The sequence below is a fragment of the Oculina patagonica genome, chromosome 7, assembly GCF_052425735.1.
Source record: "Oculina patagonica isolate OP01 chromosome 7, crgOcupat, whole genome shotgun sequence".
Taxonomy (NCBI): Eukaryota; Metazoa; Cnidaria; class Anthozoa; order Scleractinia; family Oculinidae; genus Oculina; species Oculina patagonica.
The window spans coordinates 29393322-29411487 of NC_135764.1; the positions used below are offsets into that span (position 1 = coordinate 29393322).

General features: G+C 38.9%; 2 protein-coding genes across 2 annotated transcripts; one reads left to right on the plus strand and one right to left on the minus strand.

The window, feature by feature from the left end:
- Nucleotides 1-871: 871 nt before the first annotated feature.
- LOC144661699 (uncharacterized) lies at nucleotides 872-6130 on the plus strand. Its single transcript, XM_078522507.1, has 2 exons — nucleotides 872-5436; nucleotides 5710-6130. Exon 1 carries the CDS (start codon nucleotides 987-989, stop codon nucleotides 4692-4694), a length of 3708 nt encoding a protein of 1235 aa, XP_078378633.1. The 5' UTR covers nucleotides 872-986; the 3' UTR covers nucleotides 4695-5436; nucleotides 5710-6130.
- Nucleotides 6131-7764: 1634 nt separating this feature from the next.
- Nucleotides 7765-18157, minus strand: LOC144659352 (uncharacterized). The gene is made up of 7 exons (XM_078519764.1): nucleotides 18017-18157; nucleotides 16058-16107; nucleotides 15280-15384; nucleotides 14201-14257; nucleotides 13403-13494; nucleotides 12101-12327; nucleotides 7765-10864 (listed from the first exon to the last, which is right to left on the minus strand). The coding sequence occupies exons 1-7, from the start codon at nucleotides 18061-18063 to the stop codon at nucleotides 9100-9102; spliced, it is 2343 nt and encodes a 780-aa protein (XP_078375890.1). The 5' UTR covers nucleotides 18064-18157; the 3' UTR covers nucleotides 7765-9099.
- Nucleotides 18158-18166: the final 9 nt, after the last annotated feature.

Here is an 18166-nt window from a genome sequence, read left to right on the forward strand (position 1 = left end):
CAACGGACACTTTGAAATCATTAACGGACACTTGAGAAGTTTTTTTTATCCAGTTTTATTAGTGAAACTACTTCCAAACTTCGTATCGACCTAAAGCAAAGTTAGTCGGAGCCGTAAGAATACCTGTAATTGGTGTCATGTTACCTCGACTCTACTTTCTTTTTGCCGTGAGGCTTTTCTTTTCGCCGTGAGGTTTTTCTTTTCGCCGCGAGGTTTTTCTTTTTGCCGCGAGGTTTTTTCTTTTTGCCGTGAGGTTTTTCTTTTTGCCGTGAGATTTTTCTTTTTGCCGTGAGATTTTTCTTTTTGCCGTGAGGTTTTTCTTTTTGCCGTGAGGTTTTTCTTTTTGCCGTGAGGTTTTTCTTTTTGCCGCGAGTCTTTTTCTTTTGCCGTGACAGTTGTGGGCCACCGTATACAGGCCTTAACAGATCTTAACATATGATCAATTCCGTGACATAAAACACGAATAAAAAAAATAAAAAGGGTATGATACTTCTAAGATTCAAATGTACGACCTTGATTTCGTTTGAAAGGGTCTTGTATAACCAAACGTTGCACGTCTTTTCAAAACCGCAACCTTTGACCTTCAATATTTCTGCGAAAAGGGGAAAAAAACGGAATTTTTTTTACCTGCATCTGGAAATCCATTTCCTTTGATCATTTTCCTAAAAGCTGCAAACATTTTTGTTGGCTTTATTAGATGGCGACTAGTAGCCGAAAAGAATCTTCCCTCAGACTTCAGTGCACGAAATCCGTGCAGGAGTGCGTGAGGATAATAATCTCACGTGACTGTAATAGCCGCACGTTCGTGACACGTTCGCACCTGCACGCTGCAATGCTGGCGTGGTTCCACAGTTTTCCAGGAAAGCCTGGTTTGCGTCAATGAAATTTTCTGTGAAATCGTGGAAGTTGCAGAAGTTTTGTACTACTACAAATCATTTGCGTGTTCAAAGAAAACGTGGTCGGTTGCAGGGAGAAGGAGAGTCACGATGGGTGTACGGTATTTTTATGCGTTCATCCCTGTTATTTGCATTTTAGCGACTGCTCCATTGCTGTGTGCGGGGCAGACGTGGAAAAGAAAGATTGTGGTTTCACGTCAAGATGGAATCGACAACAACACTTGTTGGAGTGGAACAGAGATGGTAATTCCTTGCAGAACATTAGACTACGCTCTTGCGCATGTGACTAATTCTACTCTCGTGCAGTTACTGCCTGATCAGTCGCCGTATAATCTAACCAGACATTTCAACTTTACAAATTTGCAAGGGTTTGAATTGGCTGGAGATCAAGACTCAATTGCTTCCATCAATTGCCAGACGAAACAAGGTAGTCTGTCGTTTGAAAACAGCAGAGACATCACACTTAGCAAAATCTTGCTCCGTGGCTGTGGTGGCTTGCATGCCAGCACCACTGGTGATGAATTTCGGTATCCTCACATCCGATTTCTCTCTGCTGTCTTTTTTGTGTACTGCAGGAACATTGTTATAGATAGCTGCTGGATAGTCGAAAGTCCAGGAATTGGGCTGAACATGTACGACACAGGTGGTGATGTGCGGATCTCGCATTCCTGGTTTGAAAGCAATCGGGCAACTGCTTCAAATTCCTCTGAGAAAAGCATTGCAATTGCTGGAGGTGGTGTGTACATGGAGTTGACCTACCAGGGTGGAACATACCCATTTGATCTGAATTCAACAGAGTTAGCTGAATTTGACAGCAACAGCAGTTACACTTTCTACAACTGCACATTCAGAAACAACTATGCTCCCAGACAACAGTACGAAACAATTGTGAACAAACCAACTGGGGATGACCACATTCCGTTCGGGAGAGGAGGAGGGTTGTCAATATTTCTAAAAGGGAAAGCACAAAATAATGGCATTTATGTCCATGGATGTTGGTTTAAAGATAATAATGCTGTTTGGGGTGGAGGAATTTTCATTGAACTTCATGATGAAGTGCAAAACAACACGTTTGAGGTGACTAACTGCACATTCAAAAATAACAGTGCGCATTATGCTGGAGGAGCAATCAGAAGTGGAACAACTGCCGATAGTGATCGCCAGTGGCTACTTCCTAACAAAATGAGATATAAAGATTGTAGATTTGAAAACAACAATGCCATCTGGGGTGGAGGAGTATCATATTACGAAACCTGGAGCTCTTCTCTGAAGGGTGATGACGACAAGCTACATATGGAATACAAAAACTGTCAATGGAAGGACAATGCGGCAACGTCAGGCTCTGCAATAGGAGTGGCTACCCAACCAGTTGTAAATGGCCTCCAAGACTTTTCTGCAAAAGGATTGAAGCTGTATATTATTGTTCTTGAAGACTGTAGTTTTTTTAACAACTCCATAATATTGACTGAGGATAAACAGGTTATTGGTGAAGGAGCAATCTATACTTACTCACTCCCTGTCATTTTTAAAGGAGTTGTAAATATTGAATATAGTAACAATACTGCCATGGTGATTGAGAATGCAGCAGTACATGTATTTGATAATGTTACCTTCAGAAATAACACTGGAAGTCAGGGGGGTGCATTAGGATTGTATGGCACATCAGTAATAATGCTTATGCCGCGCAGTAACCTGAACTTCTTTAATAATACTGCTCAAGAACGAGGTGGAGCAATTTATGTGAGGGACTCTGGGCCACCTGTTATAGCTTTTAATACAACAGAGCTCAAGACACGACAATGTTTTCTGGCTTACAACAACAGCTTCAGTCTGGAGGATGTCACTGAATGGCAGACCAAAGTAGTTTTTAAGGGCAATCAGGTACTTACAAATGGTGGTGGAGACTCGGTATTTGCCTCAACTCTTCAGGGATGTCGTCAAAATGGACAGCCCCGCATCAACAACCAATCACTTGAGTGGCCTGATGTAATTCAGTATCAAGATTCTAATAAGAGCACTAAAGAACAGATTACTACTGATCCTGTCTTAATCAAATTCGACGAGAAGGAGTGGATGGTTTCTCCCAGTGAAGTCTTTGACGCAACTATTCAGTTGATTGATGAGAAGAACAGTTCTGTTTTAGGAGTGGTCAAAGTGACCATCATTGATGAACATGACCCAAATACAGTTGACAGTGTAAGACTGGGTACAGCTTCTCATTTGTTTCTGGTGCAAGGGGATTCTTCAAAAATAAACAATTTGTATCTTGTAGGAAATGCTGGAAGGCAATTTAAAGTTTACATCAGCACAGTTGTGGGTCGCGTTGTTCACAGCTCTTCCAAAGGGATATTAACTTTAAAGCCCTGCAATACTGGCTTTGAGCAAACAGATGACAAGACATGCTCTTGTATCTCAAGTGCTGTAGAATTTGGTATTTCAAACTGCAGCGCAGACTCCAAGCACGTGTTCTTGAAGCGAGGATACTGGGGTGGAATGAAGGAACATAAATTTAGCACATACCCCTGTCCACCGCACTACTGCAATTTCCCCGAGCATGATTCAACCTTCCAATATAATTCTGAAACAATGTGTATTGATGGCCGTGATGGTACAAGTGTATTGTGCGGGGCATGCAAAGATGGCTTCTCGGTGAACCTAGGCAATGAACAGTGCACACAATCTTGTACAAATGATCACTTGGGGCTTGTTATGGCATTTGGTTTGTTAACAGGCCCTCCAGTTGTGTTGTTAGTTTTCCGGATCAAGTTGGACATTTTCACAACTTATCTTAACACCTGGCTTTACTCCTATCAGACAATTCTGTTTCTCCTGCAAGAAGGACAGTACCTCGATCCATTTATCTCTTTTGTGATTGGTGCCGCCAACTGGGAAATCAGTGGCGTTGGAACTTGTCTCTACAGAGGAATGACCAATCTACAGAAACTTGGAGTAAATTACACTTTTCCCTCATATATTCTTCTCATCCTTATGGTTTTGGCCAAAATTGCAAGGCGACGTCCTGCTTGTTACATAAACAGGAATGTTGAGCATGCTTTTTGCACACTGTTGGTTATCTGTTACACAAATGTTACAATAATCTCTTTCAGCATTGTCCATTATGTGCCTATACAAGGAAGATGGGTGCTTTACGCAGATGGGAACATTGACTTTGTAAAAGACTGGAAAACACATTTGCCATTTACCATCATTGCATGTCTTTGGATTGTTCTTTTTGTCATTTTTGTTCCATTGGTGCTTCTTTTTACTCCGTGGTTCTTGAGGCACTTCCAGTATCTAAATAATTTTAGACTGTACTTTGACACTTTCCAGCAATGCTTCAAAGTCAGGTACAGGTGGTTTGCAGCATATTACTTCATTTGCCGCATCTACATCTTGTTAATTGCCCTGTATGTTCCATATGGGCCCCTGAAGAGAACCATTCTAGATGTGTCCAGTGTACTGATTGTGGTGATGTGCCTTTACCTCCAGCCCTACAATGAACAGTACCAGTGGTTTAACAGGCTTGATGCCGTGCTTCTCACAAATTTGTGTTTGATTGTAAACTTCAGCTCAGGCATTGTAAGTGAAGCAGCATCGTCCACTCGCGATGCCCTAGAAATGACTGTAAATCTCCTGGCGTATGTGCCTCTGGTTTATCTGATTGTTCTTGTTCTGTACCATGGTTGGAGATACTGCTGTCCAAGGAACTTTCTGGAAGACTATCAGTACATTGTTGCTGAACAAAGGCCTAGGTCTAGCTCCATGTCTGACACTGCTGGCCCACCCTCTCCAATTTAATTTCATAATCAAGGCCTTGTTTAAATGCCCCTGCACTTATGTGCCGAAACTAAGGTATGGCCCTGAGGGGGTAGGCTCAATTACCAGCTGCTGCATGTTCAGGGAATGAGTCAGCTCTCCTCATCCCTGATACTGGGGAGGAACAAAGACCTTTGCCTACCTGAGGGGTTGGTATTAAAGAAATCTGGGGTGTGCTTCATTTAACTATTACTTAATTATTTCAAAGCAATAAGTTTTCACTACAATATTATTTAGTGAGAGGCGCGGTGGCCTAATGGTTAGCGCGCTCGACTCCGAGTCGAACGGCCTGGGTTCGAGGCCTGGTCGGGGCGCTGCATTGTGTTCTTGGGCAAGACACTTTTCTCTCACAGTGCCTCTCTCCATCCAGGTGTATAAATGGGTACCGGCGAATTTACTGCTGGGGGGTAACCCTGCGATGGACTAGCATCCCATCCAGGGGGGAGTAGCAATACTCCTAGTCGTTTAATGCTACGGAAACCGGGATAAGCCCCGGCTGTATGGGCCTCATGACTCGGAGACAGACCTTACTTACAATGTTATTTGAACCCCTATTACGTGGCCACCCTAATGGAAATGGTAAGTGGCCGCATAAAAGAGGTTGGCTGCACAATAGGGGGTTTATCAGAAATAAGCATAAGGAGTGGTAGGAAATACCGTATTTATTTGATTAAGTGCCCAACCTCGAATAAGCGCCCACCTCGATTAAGCGCCCACCCTGAAGGTAAGAAAAGTTAATAAGCGCCCAGCCTCCAATAAGCGCCCACCCCTCCTCCAAGAAAAAACTGAAGTGTGCAAGAGGGGTATTGATTGACTAAGTACTACTAAGAGACTTCTCTGAAGACCGGAAACTTTCAACGAAAAGCTAAAGTTCTCCTTTGATGTATCTTCTCGTGTTGTTATTATTTAATATTTTGCTGCAAAATAAAATTACTGCTTGTTGAAAATGGTGGAAATTTAATACGCGCCCAGCCTCGAATAAGCGCCCACTCTCAAGGTCCAAAAATTTAATAAGCGCCCAGGGCGCTTAAACGAATAAATACTGTAAAAAGGTCTTAACATAGCTAATTATAAGTGACAACAGAATCATGTCAAGACGATAACGAGCATGTGTTTGAATGTTTATTTCAGTTGTCACTACTGATTTTGGACTCTTATCTATCATAGTTTAGGTTATTGAAAACAAGGCCAAGACCACTTAATAGAGGTAAAAACAATGGACAAAATTAATCCTCGTTGGAATGTTCAAAGGTGGTTGTAGCTGCTTAATAGAGGTGCCCGCTAAATAAGGGTTTTATTTACAGTATTATACTGGCAATACTTTTTGGACTTTGATATCCCTTTAAAGATGATTTCCAGTCCGTACTGCGCAGACTCAGGGGTTCATTTGTGTTTGTTGATTCAGAAACGTTACACTTCGGTGAAGCGACATGAAGTAGTCGCCATATGGATCGTTTCGTTCAAGAATTCACGATGAGCTAAACGTCCGTTTGAAATACCGTCGAGCTTCTTTACTTGTCATTATTGTTTTGCAAGGATATCTGGCGTTAATTGAGGAAAAAGGACGTTGTCCCGGATATTTTTGCAGTAAACATTCTTGTTTGTGAGACTCACAAACATTGCAGGCGGAGATTGCGCAGTACGGACTGGAAATCATCTTTAAGCCCCGATAGTGCCATTTGGCACATGAGGTCATAACTTGGTCAATATTTGTCCAATCAATTTGAATTTTTGCTACCGTTATTCCCTTGGAAAGATCTGCATTTTGAAAACATAAAATTGCTCCTCCCCCTTTTTGTGACTTGATCGACCCCCCCTATAACTTTTGAATTTTTTTCCTGATACGTATGTGAGATGCAACATAACTGAAATCAACCACAGACTGAAAGCGCACAATAAGCTATAGTCTAGGGATAAACCTACATATATACGGAGATACACACATTTTTAAACCTTTTTCTTTTTATGTTTTAAAGCCATTTCTTTCAAGGCCATTACTTTTCTATTATTTGTTGACATGTTTTATGAACTATTCTGATCAATACCTTTCAAATGGTGTATCATACATGGACATCCATTTAATATTTATTGATTTAGGAAAATAGACGAGTCGCCTCGGGGCTTAAAGGGATAACTGGCCACCTAATATATAGGGGGTAGCCACTGGGCTTTTACTGTACTAATAAAAATACAGTGGAACCCCGTTTAACTGGTCACCAACAGGCCACAATCATCAATTATGCAGCACTGCAGTGAACTCCAAAAGAGTAACCAGTTTTTTCATTCGCATTCTTTTTTGCAGATTTTATTCAATCAGAATTCAACTGGAAGCTGTCTTTAGCTTCTGATTGGATAATGACTACACAAAAGAACGTGAATAAAATAAAAAAGGTCTCATTCTTTATAGATTGTCCACAGTATACTTTTTTGCACCGCAATAATTATTGCATCGGCTAAAATATTAAAAATTAAGAATGAGCTTTCGGCTGTCGCTCTACAGCCCTCGACGGATAAAAAAGGGCTGAAGAGCGACAGCTCATTCTTAATTTTTAATATTTTAGTTGATGCAATAATTTTTTTTATTGTTTTTTTACAATTTCAATTTAATTGCTTAACTTGCAATATTTGTTTGAATGCTAAGAGTAATTAATATATAAACAAACCTAGCTAGAAATTCTTTTTCACTAATAAATATTTTCAAATTGGAAATCTATAATAACAAAATGATTATAATTTTTTGTTATTAATAATAATCGTGCATTACTCTTTCTGTGCAATAGTCTGCCATAAAAATTTCAAAGAAAGTTTTGTTATACCTAAAGGATTTAAGGGGACTTTGTCAGGGAACGTGAATCTTCATTTTGTTTTGCTAAAATGTGTCAAGTTCAAGTTTCTTTTGTAATGCCTTGTATTCTTCATTTTTATTGGGTGACCCTATTCGGCAGAATGGTGGAACAGTGATGGTATATTGCTCTAACCAACAAATAAAAGCTAACCACAAGCAAACTGGAGTAAAGCTAACCACAAGCAAACCAGAGAAAAGCAACTGCAAGCAAACCAGAGGAAGCTTACCACAAGTAAGCTAGCGACATTTCGTAATTCTGTCATTCCACCGAATAGGGTCACCCTTTTTATCCTTTTACAGTTTATGGTCACCTTATTTGTATTTTCCTGCTTGTTACATGTATTTCAAGACATCACTCTGTTTAAAGCTAAATTAAGACATTGCAAAGATAAGTGCAGGCAAAATAAATTGTGACACAGCTGATCACAGCTCCAAATCAGCTAATATAAGTGTACAATCTTCCAACAAACATGAGTCAGCCATACTCAGACATCAACCTAAACCTTCTCAAAGAAAAAAAAAAGACTGCAGGTGGAAATTGTAAAGTAAAATGCATACAATTATTATATTTATTAGAAGAATTTCAGCTGTCTTCTATTGGAAATCAAAAAATCAGATTGGTTCTCTCATTGTTTTCCATTTTGCTATTAGCATAAACCAGTGGCCGTCTATTGGCAAACGCGTGATCTGATTTGCCACACAGGTGCCTTCTATCAATCGTTTGATGGCTCTCAGAGCACAATACTTAGTTTTTTTGCTGAAATTTTTCAAAAAAAAAAATCCTTCAAAAAATCAACTTTAGCAATATTGTGTTTTCACTAGATCAGCCAATGGGATATGCTAAACAATTAGACGGCTCAATCTTGTTTTCTACCCGCTTCTGATTGTTGGCTTAGGGTTTCGTCCCGCACCAACCATCAGCCAGTAGAAACCTCAAGCTTGCCACCTAATTGTTAAATAGAACAGGATCACATGGTGTAACTCTTTAAAGGAGCAATAATATTTTTCTTGATTTTTGGCTTAAAAGTATATAAAATTGTGGTTTTGGACCGCAATCTTTTAGAGTTTTTACTAAAACAATTAGACTACTCAGGCTCGTTTTTTTTTAGCGATAGTCAACTCGGCTGCACCTAATTAACTTTTTGCTCATAGAAAACTAATTGTTAAATATTGCCTATTTGAACACCAAATAATTACATGTATTTAGCAAATAATGGGAATGGTTTGACCATTGCGAGTTATCAAAAAACCTAACATGGTTTTACCTTTCGAAGGTAAAAATTCTAACCACTTTGGACAAAATGTAGTTTTGGTCCTAAGCAAACCAATCTGCCAAACAAATTCTGTACTAATTCTGTATTTTCTATTTTATGCATGCAAAATAATAACTAAAGTTATTAACTTATGTCTTGTTTGCAAAACAAGCCACCTAAATAGTTTTGTCCCAAAGGAAACTTTGACTAATTGTGTGTAATACATTGTTATTCCTTTCTATGCCATGATTTTTGATAAACAAATTGATAATAAAAATTGTTTAAAATGTCATGTTACGCTAAGGATTTGATCAGGCTCTATCAATCTTGGAAGCACTCCAACTCCAACGCCACCTTGATGCATCCCCATTGACGCCACAGGAGTCCATCTGTTATTAAGCACATCGAAACATTCCACGGTGTTAAGGTTTGACAAGCCATCATATCCCCCAATAGCATACAACCTTCCTCCTAGTGTCACCACGGCAACTCGACTACGTCGAGTATTCATCGGGGCTGTGTAGGTCCACTTTCCAGTCTCGGGATCAAAACACTCAACAGTGTTAAGAAAGGTGCTACCATCATACCCTCCGCACACGTATATGCGACCATTTAAGGTGGCAACTCCCACTCGGCATCTACGAACACTCATGGGAGGACTTTGAGACCATGTGTCAGCGTGTGGGTCATATGTTTCTACAGTGTTAAATATGGACAAGCCATTGTGACCGCCAATGGCGTAAATCTTTCCATTCAGCTCAGTGACACCTGCAGCACTGCGTAGCGTCCCCATTGGTGCCATAAAACTCCAACTGTTGTTTGTTGGTGAATAGCACTCGACTGTACTCAAGGAGATGTGTCCATCGTACCCGCCCACAACATAAACCCTCCCATTTACGACCACTGCGCCAAGAGCACTGCGACGTGTGTTCATCGGGGTAACTGCCTGCCAAAGCTTCAACTGCGGATCATAACATTCCACAGTGCTGAGTCTCTTGTGTCCGTCGAATCCACCCAGAGCATAAAGCTTCTTGTTTAAGACAGCCACACCGACACGGGTACGCAAGGTACTCATGGGTAGACCAGGCAGCCACTGACCTGTCAATGTGTCGTAAGTCTCCACGGTACTAAGGGCTTCCCCAGAGGACGTCAGACCTCCAATGGCGTAAATCAACCCTGCTGCATCGCTGCATCGTCTTGGTTTTGTGCGGATCGACTGCAGTTTGTATCGACGCTCAGGCATCAGTAGGTAATCTTTAGCTTCGTCAACCAAATCACGGCAGGCCAAGTTACTTTTTATTAGCTCGTCGCTGGATATTTTGTCGCACAGATACTGTGGGGTTATAAGAGGCAGTCTAACGTGCTTGAGCAGCTCTGGTAGGAAATCTTTTCGCTCGTCCTCCTCTCGCCTCACCCAAGTTGAAATCGCTTCGAAGACCTCTTCTTCTGTACGGATATTTAATTCTTCCCGCGAAATCATCTCGACCACGTCCTCGGGCGAGAGAGACAAGAATTCTTCGCTCCTCGCAACCTCGGAGAAGTTCTTGACGGCGAATACATCGGCTGCCTCCACGAGATCTACGCATGAATAGGTATCGGCAAATGAGCGAATGCCAAGGCAATTTGTTGGATGAAGAACTCGGTGCAGAAACTCAACACAAGCTTGCTTAACGCTGGCCAATTGCAGCAAACTCGATGCACACAATAGATTTTGGACGTTATCAACATTGATCTCGATCCTTCCAGTGTAGCAGAAGTTCACGAGATCCTCCAGAGCTGAAAATTCCACGCCAAACAAGATGACTTCATCCTGCCGACTTTCTTTCATGTCCCCCGTGAACATGGCATTGAAGTAGCTACTGGCAGCTGCTAAAACGACACGATGGGATTTCAGGTTGAAATCGCCAATACTTAGCTGAATGTCGCATAACTTTCCTTCTTTTCGAAGACAGTGAAGTCCCGAAAAAACCTGAGAGGAAAATTCAGGAACGCAGAAAAGCAAACTCTCCTCTGACGCCATTTTTTTCTGGTTATCGCTATTGCCGGTCACGTGACTATTTTACAGGTGTTGTTATGACAAACAGACGCGATAAATAGATTCCCGACGTCAATCAAACAAGCTAATGGGTTTGGCTGATTGACAGATGTCATTTTATACATTGCGCTTGGCAACTTTCCATCAACGATTGAATATTATGCTGACATTTATATTTTAAAATTTTATAATATTAAAGGGGAGAAAGGAAAGGGCTGGGATTGGGGCAAGAAACTGTCTTGATACACATAAAATAACTTTTTGGGACATAATTTGCTAGAAACGGTTTTATTTCCACAAAACTCAACTACACAATTGTCTAAAAAGAAATTATAAAAGCTTTAAATAGGACTTAACCTGAATGGGTATGTAAGAAAACCACTCAAGAAAACTAATGAAATTAGAATTTGTTAGCAAGGAGCCTTTCATGATAACTGTTACAGAAAACTGAATAGAGATATCATTCTTCATCCATCCTAACTAACAGTTCTAAAACACAATAGTTGTGACCTGCAAATATACTTGCCCAACAAATTACAAAAAAAAAACCTGTATTAAAAATATTATTTTGTACAATATGAACGTAATTTATTACAGTGCAACTACTCCAACAAGGCCACTTGGATCAAAATTGACCAATCAAAATGTTAATTGAGAACAAAGGATGGGGATTTTTTTCACAAACAAACCAGTTCAACAACAAAATTTGAAAATGCAAAAAAGTTGTGGAAGATTGGGACCTCTCGGGAAACTTTGCAACTTTTTGATTGGTTAGTTTCTATCCTAGAGTTTGAGCGGTTTTCAACGTTTTCAGTTTTGCAGTCAGTTATGATTTGCCTTCACTTGGTTACAAACAGGTTACAAAACTTGTTGTAGAGCTGTTCTGTATTCTCTGGACACTTTAACATCATCAATCTGCTGACCATAAAAGAATAAAAGATAGCTATCTATTATTCTCAATTAATGTTTTGATTGGTCGGCCCGGTTCGAGTAGTTGCACTGTAATCAATTAAATATTAAATTATGTTATCTTGATTAATATAACTATTTTCACATTTGCTTTTTTTTACTGCTAGTATTTGGTACTAGTTTTTGTCGTCCATCCTAACTAACAGTTCTAAAAACACAATAGTCTTGACCTGCAAATATACTTGCCCAACAGATTACAAAAAAGCCTGTTAATATATTATTTGTACAATATGAACATATTTATCAATTAAATATTAAATTATGTTAACTTGATTAATATATTAACTATTTTGACGTTTGCTTTTTGTCGCTCTTGGTATCAGCAAGTGACTTGTCTTTCTGTTCTGATTTGACTTTTGTAGCTTTTGACTTTCTTTTCCTTCCTTGTCTAAACTTTAATTTCCGTTCTTGCAGTCTTTTCCCTCTTTTTTCTCCCTTGCCTCCTCCTCCGCAGGTTACTTCTACATTTATCTTTCTTCCTGCTAGTACGCTGTGGTGTAGGTTTAGAGCTTTCTGTAGAGCAACAGTAAATAAATGTACCAGTAATTTCTTAAAGCTGGTGTATCCAATTGAACAAAATCGAACCAAAAATCAATCGAACCCAATCGAACACCAATTGTTTGATTAGGTTCAGTAATCCAACCAACTCGAACATTTATTTTGCTGTGAGTTTGTTTTTGCGAACCAATCGAACACAATTGAACAAAATCCGCTTCAAATTATTTTGTTTTTGTTAATTAAATCACCCAGGACTAATCGGGGGGGGGGGGGGGATGCCCTGTACAAAATGTCTGTAATATAAACTAACAAGAGTTTGTTCATCTAACGTTCAACTGAGTACTATTGTCAACTGTTCGGTAATCAAACATGCCATTTTCTTCAATTGACTACTGTTTAGTGATCGAAAGTGTGATTTTGTTCGATTCACCGCACTTTATACCGGTAATTTATAAGTTCGATTATGTTCAATTGGGTTCGATTACCGAACGTTTGTTTGGATACGCCGGGCTTAAACAACACATGTAACAGACAACAGTGACAAATCTCATAGTGGTAAGCACTGGTAGGGTTCATTATTATATATTTTTGGCATTTTATACAGTAAAATTCCGATTTCTTGAACCCTTGGCTTCTTGAAACACTCTATTTCTCCAACCAGTTTTTATTTTCCTTGGATACCTTATTGTTACTTATTTTCGCGGGACTTAATTTTCGCGATTTTCAAAAAATCGGGAAATTAAATACCTGCGAAAATTAATTTTAAATAATTTCTATTGTATTTTTTAAGCTAATTACGTATTTTTGGCCAAATCGCGAAAATTAAGTCTCGCAAAATATTCCCGTTCCATTTTCACGAAATTAAGTTCCCGCGAAAATAAATAACAATAAAGTAGTACTTCTCTGTAGTTTTACCCCTGATTACTTAGTCAAACATCCTGATTTCTCAAAGCAATTTTTGTTTCCCCTGGAGGTTCAAGAAATTGGGATTTAACTTGATTATTGAAAATAAACGTATTAGACAGAAGAGCCATTACAAAAATTTGTGATACTCTGGTATCCCACTGACAGTCCGTTAATTTCCACTTACCCAGTAACTAGCTTTGTTGTCAAACTCCAGAAATCCACAGCCTTTTGATTCTCCTGTCTTCTTGGTCATACGTCTGAACTCTTTGATGTTGCCTACCGATTTAAAAGGTAAAGTCTGTGTCCGAGCCTAAGTGGCCCATACAGCCAGAGCTTATCCCGGTTTTTGTAGCATTAAGCGATTAGGAGTATTGCTACTCCCCTCTAGATGGGATGCTAGTCCATCGCAGGGTTACCCCCCAGCAGTAAATTCGCCGATACCCATTTATACACCTGGGTGGAAAGAGGCACTGTGAGAGTAAAGCGTCTTGCCCAAGAACACAACGCAGTGCCCCGGCCAGGTCTCGAACCTGGGCCATTAGACTTGGAGTCGAGCGCGCTAACCATTAGGCCACTGCGCCTCCCACAAATTTAAAAGCAAACACAGAATTAGAACCTGGAGAGCCTTTGGTCCACAGAAATTAAAGAGTAAATTTATGAATTTTAATTAATATTTGCATAATGTAGAGCAAACATAAAATCAAAACATCAGATGCATCTAAATAAATTTCATGCTTATGGTGAAGGGTTACAATTGAGTTTATTTGCTATTGCTAACCAAAACTTAGCAGCAAGAAAAGACATGTTGTTAGTGGAAAAATACATTAAAAGTAAAAAAATAGTTACCGGTTAACGGTTATAATGGACTATGTTGACGCGCTTCATGTGAATTGTCGATACTGTTATTTATTTTAGTATGTTTTGTAATTGTTGGGTAAAAAGAAGAAAAAAAAAAAAAAAAAAAAAAAAAAAAAATAGTTACCTGTACATCGAAAATGATTCTTAACTTGATCATTGTTTACTGAGAAGGGTAGGTTTCCTAATTTAATCGAAAAAACATGTACATTAAATTTAATTCTTAAAGGAAACACAAATGTAAAAAGAGACATATTAGCCGATTAACAATTTAAATGTCAACTAAAAATGTATGCGTAATAACAACCTTGAGGTTTCTAACCAGTACATCACTTTATACAACTACCGTATTTACTCGAATTAGCGCCGCGGCGCTTATTAAATTTTTCGCGCCTTAAGTGCGGCGCTTATTCGAGGACGGCGCTTATTTGAGGGCGGCGCTTATTGAAAATTTGGACGCCACAAAGAATCTAATCTTTTAGAGTAATTGAAAATAGCATCTTTTGATTGATTGTTGATTGTTTTTGAAGTTGCGCTAGCTGTCCTGGCAAAGTTTGCGGCCTGCACAACATTTTCAGAACTACGTATTGTAAGAAAGTTGGATAGAAGAACTAATGGGCGAGCGGTAAAACAATCACTGTGAACTGCAAAACATCGCTATTGATGAAAAAGAAATGTCCAAGTTTGTTTTAGAGTTGCTTTGTAGTGCTGTTTTTAGTGTAATGGAATTCATCGAATAAGCGCCGCATCAGGACTGCGGCGCTTATTAACTTTTTGGACCCAAATGCGGCGCTTATTCGGGGGGCGGCGCTTATTCGAGTAAATACGGTAACAGAACCCTGAGTCAAATCTTTCCTGCTGTGGGCAGGGCGCTGTTTATCTAGAGGGCGTCTTGAATGGAAGGGTTGCCCCTTGATACATTGCTATCAAATGCCATCAAATAAACTCTGGTATCACAAAGGTCAATGGGTTTGAATTCCGTTGAAGCCAGAATTTTTTCTGGCTTCTTTCTTTGCAATTTATTTAAACTGCAAGGATCATTTAATCTACACTTTACATCTCACTTGCAGTTCCACAAAAAGTTTGCAAAAAGATGTCAATAATTTTAAAACATAATTTTGTCCAGTTAATACTCAAAGTCCTAGCAGATTCCCTCTTTTTAAAACTTTTAGTTTTGAGATAACGATGGATAAAGGTTAGGCTTACCAACAAACAGTATATATCTTTTACTCTTATCATCATTTTCAGGTGTGTCAGTAGTTTCTTGTTTTACTGGAATCTTTTTCTCTGGGGCCTTCTTTGGTGGTTTTTCTATGAGGAACAAAAACAAAAAGAATTTAATAAGAATAGCTAGTAGAAATAACATCAACTGAAGGTAGTTATATTAGCTGGACAGTTGCAATCAGGCAAAGATATCTCTTAGCCATAAATTATCATCCAATTGATCAAATGAATATTATTACACAGTGATCTACTAACCCACAATCATTGTTAGAGTGATTTTACTTAACTTGAAAAAATATTTAAAAGACACTGTTAGACACATACTCCATTGTTTTCTTTTGTTTAGTTTTAACTATTACACACAAACTGTTAGATGTTGTTTCACAGGTTAAATAAAATCACTCAAAAAAAGATAGATGTCTCTTAGTATAAATAAACTGCTGTTGTAAATAAACATTTCGATACCAAATTTATTTAATGATTCAGGAATTTTCCATGAGTCTCCTGTACTACAGTAGTCAAAGCATCTGATCAGTGATTCTAAAATTTCTTACTTCATCAAACCCTTTTATGTTAAAATTTAACCACGTAGAGAAAACAAATTAACCTAAAAAAAAGAAAATTCTCTCAGACTAAATTAAAAAATGCAAAAAAATATTTATTTGAAAGAGAATGGTCCTGAACTTAGGACAAAAAAGTTGTTGTACGGCCATGATCTGCACTGGGAAACAAAAACAACTACACAACTGTTTTTATTTACCAGATTTCTTTGGGACTTTTTCTTCCTTTGGTGCATGTTTCTTCCACCAGCTATAAAAAGGCGAGGTTACAGAATTAATATTTACTTACACTAAACCTCAGGCAAACAAACTTGAGGTGAGAACCAAAGAAAGCCATGCTCACCTCGCTATTAAGATTTGTCGCTATTGCTCACTTAATTCACTATTCTTTGTGGCTTTTGTTATGTATTCACGAAATAAATCATTTCCTCAAAATCCCTGGTTAAGTTTCTCAAAAAATTCTTTGAATATCTCACGAATTGAAACTCAAGCCTCAAACTTTAATTCTCAAACTCAATTCTCAAAGACACTGAATACTGAGGATCGAGGTTTGAGTTGAGACTATCGACTTACCTACATTTGACTAGTACTAAAATGGGCAGACAACAATGTCACACATTTGACTTAGGAAAAGTTGGCAGGTGTATCATAAAGGTGGGGTAGTCCTGAAGAGGACTAATAGCGAAGCGCACTATTACTAAAAATAGATTTCGCCGCATGAGTCAGACAACAATTTGAGTTTGGCCAAGGGCTTTGTATGGAAAGGACGCATTCTTGACAAGAAAAAAAGGCTATAAAGGCACAATTTGAGGCCGAGACTTTTGAAAGGCTTGAAAAATGGTAGATTTCAAACACTCTTGCTTTAGTTAGTGGAAAACAGATTCAAGGTATCCAAAAAATGGCCCAAAATTGAATTTATTAGTCGAAGATCGGGCAATGACATCTTCATTCCCACTGCAAAGTTATTCAGGAGGCTGTGAAATTTAAGCGGCGGATAGCGAATTGCTATCATTGATTAGAGTATAGAATTGCGACGAATTGCGAAGAATATTTCTTGTATGTTTGCTTTATTTAGGCCCTGGAAAGAACGTCGATTGCAAGAAATTCTCGAATTTGACAGTACTGATATCCGCCCTGGCCATCTGTTTCGACACATGAAAGATAGAGGGAGAAAATGTTATGCTATTGAAACGACTTTCTCATGGTATAATCAGATATATTGTTGCAGTTTGAATGACTTTCCTTTTAACAAAGCTGTTTTTATCCCCATTACTATACTGTTGGGCTCGTCAGTCTAAATTATATTTTGCCGCGACAACTCGGTGTAATGAAATTGACCGTTCGGACGAGCAGGACGGTTTCTTTGCGTAATTTGGTCGTGGCATAACATCTGAGGTTGGCTCTGTTGTGTTGCACAATGAGCCACTTAGAACAGTATGAACATTCTGCATTTCGCGTACAAATAAATGTTTTCTTTCAGCGAATCGGTCCTTAATAGCATTCAATGACTGAGGGAAAACATTACATTTATTGAATAATTTTGACAAACCTTTTGTTTCAAACCCAGGTTTTAACCTTTCTACGTAGCACAGCTAAGGTTTTCTCTCAAATTCTGAGCCCATCTGGCAAAAGTATCGTGAAACAATCGCTAAATATGCCTCCAAAGTGCCCGCCAACTCCATATTGCCATACATCGCTCTTATGGAGAGTGGTTTGTTTGTCTGACTTTTGCACGGACACACCGGGGGTTAAAATTCTGTGACGTCATTAGTGCGCTTCACTATTTGGACTGTTGTTGGTGACTGATGTCTTGACAAGCTAGTTCAAGATCTCTTCGTTTCAAACAGCCAATCAAAAAATTTAATTCAAAAATCCTATGTCCCCAGAGTCCTACATTTCTCATGCTACAGCAAAGAGAAACACAAAGGGCTATGGGGACAAGAATGAACTTGGCTCTGAAGATGAATTCCACCCAGGTTATCAAAGAGACCACACTAGTATCACGAACTGATATATAGGCTTCTTATTTCCAATGTTTTACCACAGATGCTATTCTTATTCAATGACATGCAAATACGTGGCCCTGTATTCTGTAGTTTAAGCCAAACTTTTAAATAGTTCAGCATATAGTCCGTAGTATAGAGAGACATTATACTTACTCGTATCGTTTTCTTTTTCTTGATGTTATAGACTGTTTTTCTTCCATTTTATTGTTGCAGAACAAAATTTTAACTTGAGTATTCTCGTCCACGAAGCTACAAATTCACAACAATATTATGGGAAAAGAACCTCGTGGAGTCCGCCATGTT

Bases quoted from the DNA above. Each gene is read 5' to 3' on its own strand.
- LOC144661699 (XM_078522507.1), top strand. From the start codon at position 987: ATGGGTGTACGGTATTTTTATGCGTTCATCCCTGTTATTTGCATTTTA.
- LOC144659352 (XM_078519764.1), bottom strand. From the start codon at position 18,063: ATGGAAGAAAAACAGTCTATAACATCAAGAAAAAGAAAACGATACGA. The intron at 15,385-16,057 runs GTAAATAAAAAC...TGTTCCTCATAG, and splicing joins AAAAGTCCCAAAGAAATCTG to AAAAACCACCAAAGAAGGCC. The intron at 13,495-14,200 runs GTAACTATTTTT...TTAAATCGGTAG, and splicing joins GAATCATTTTCGATGTACAG to GCAACATCAAAGAGTTCAGA.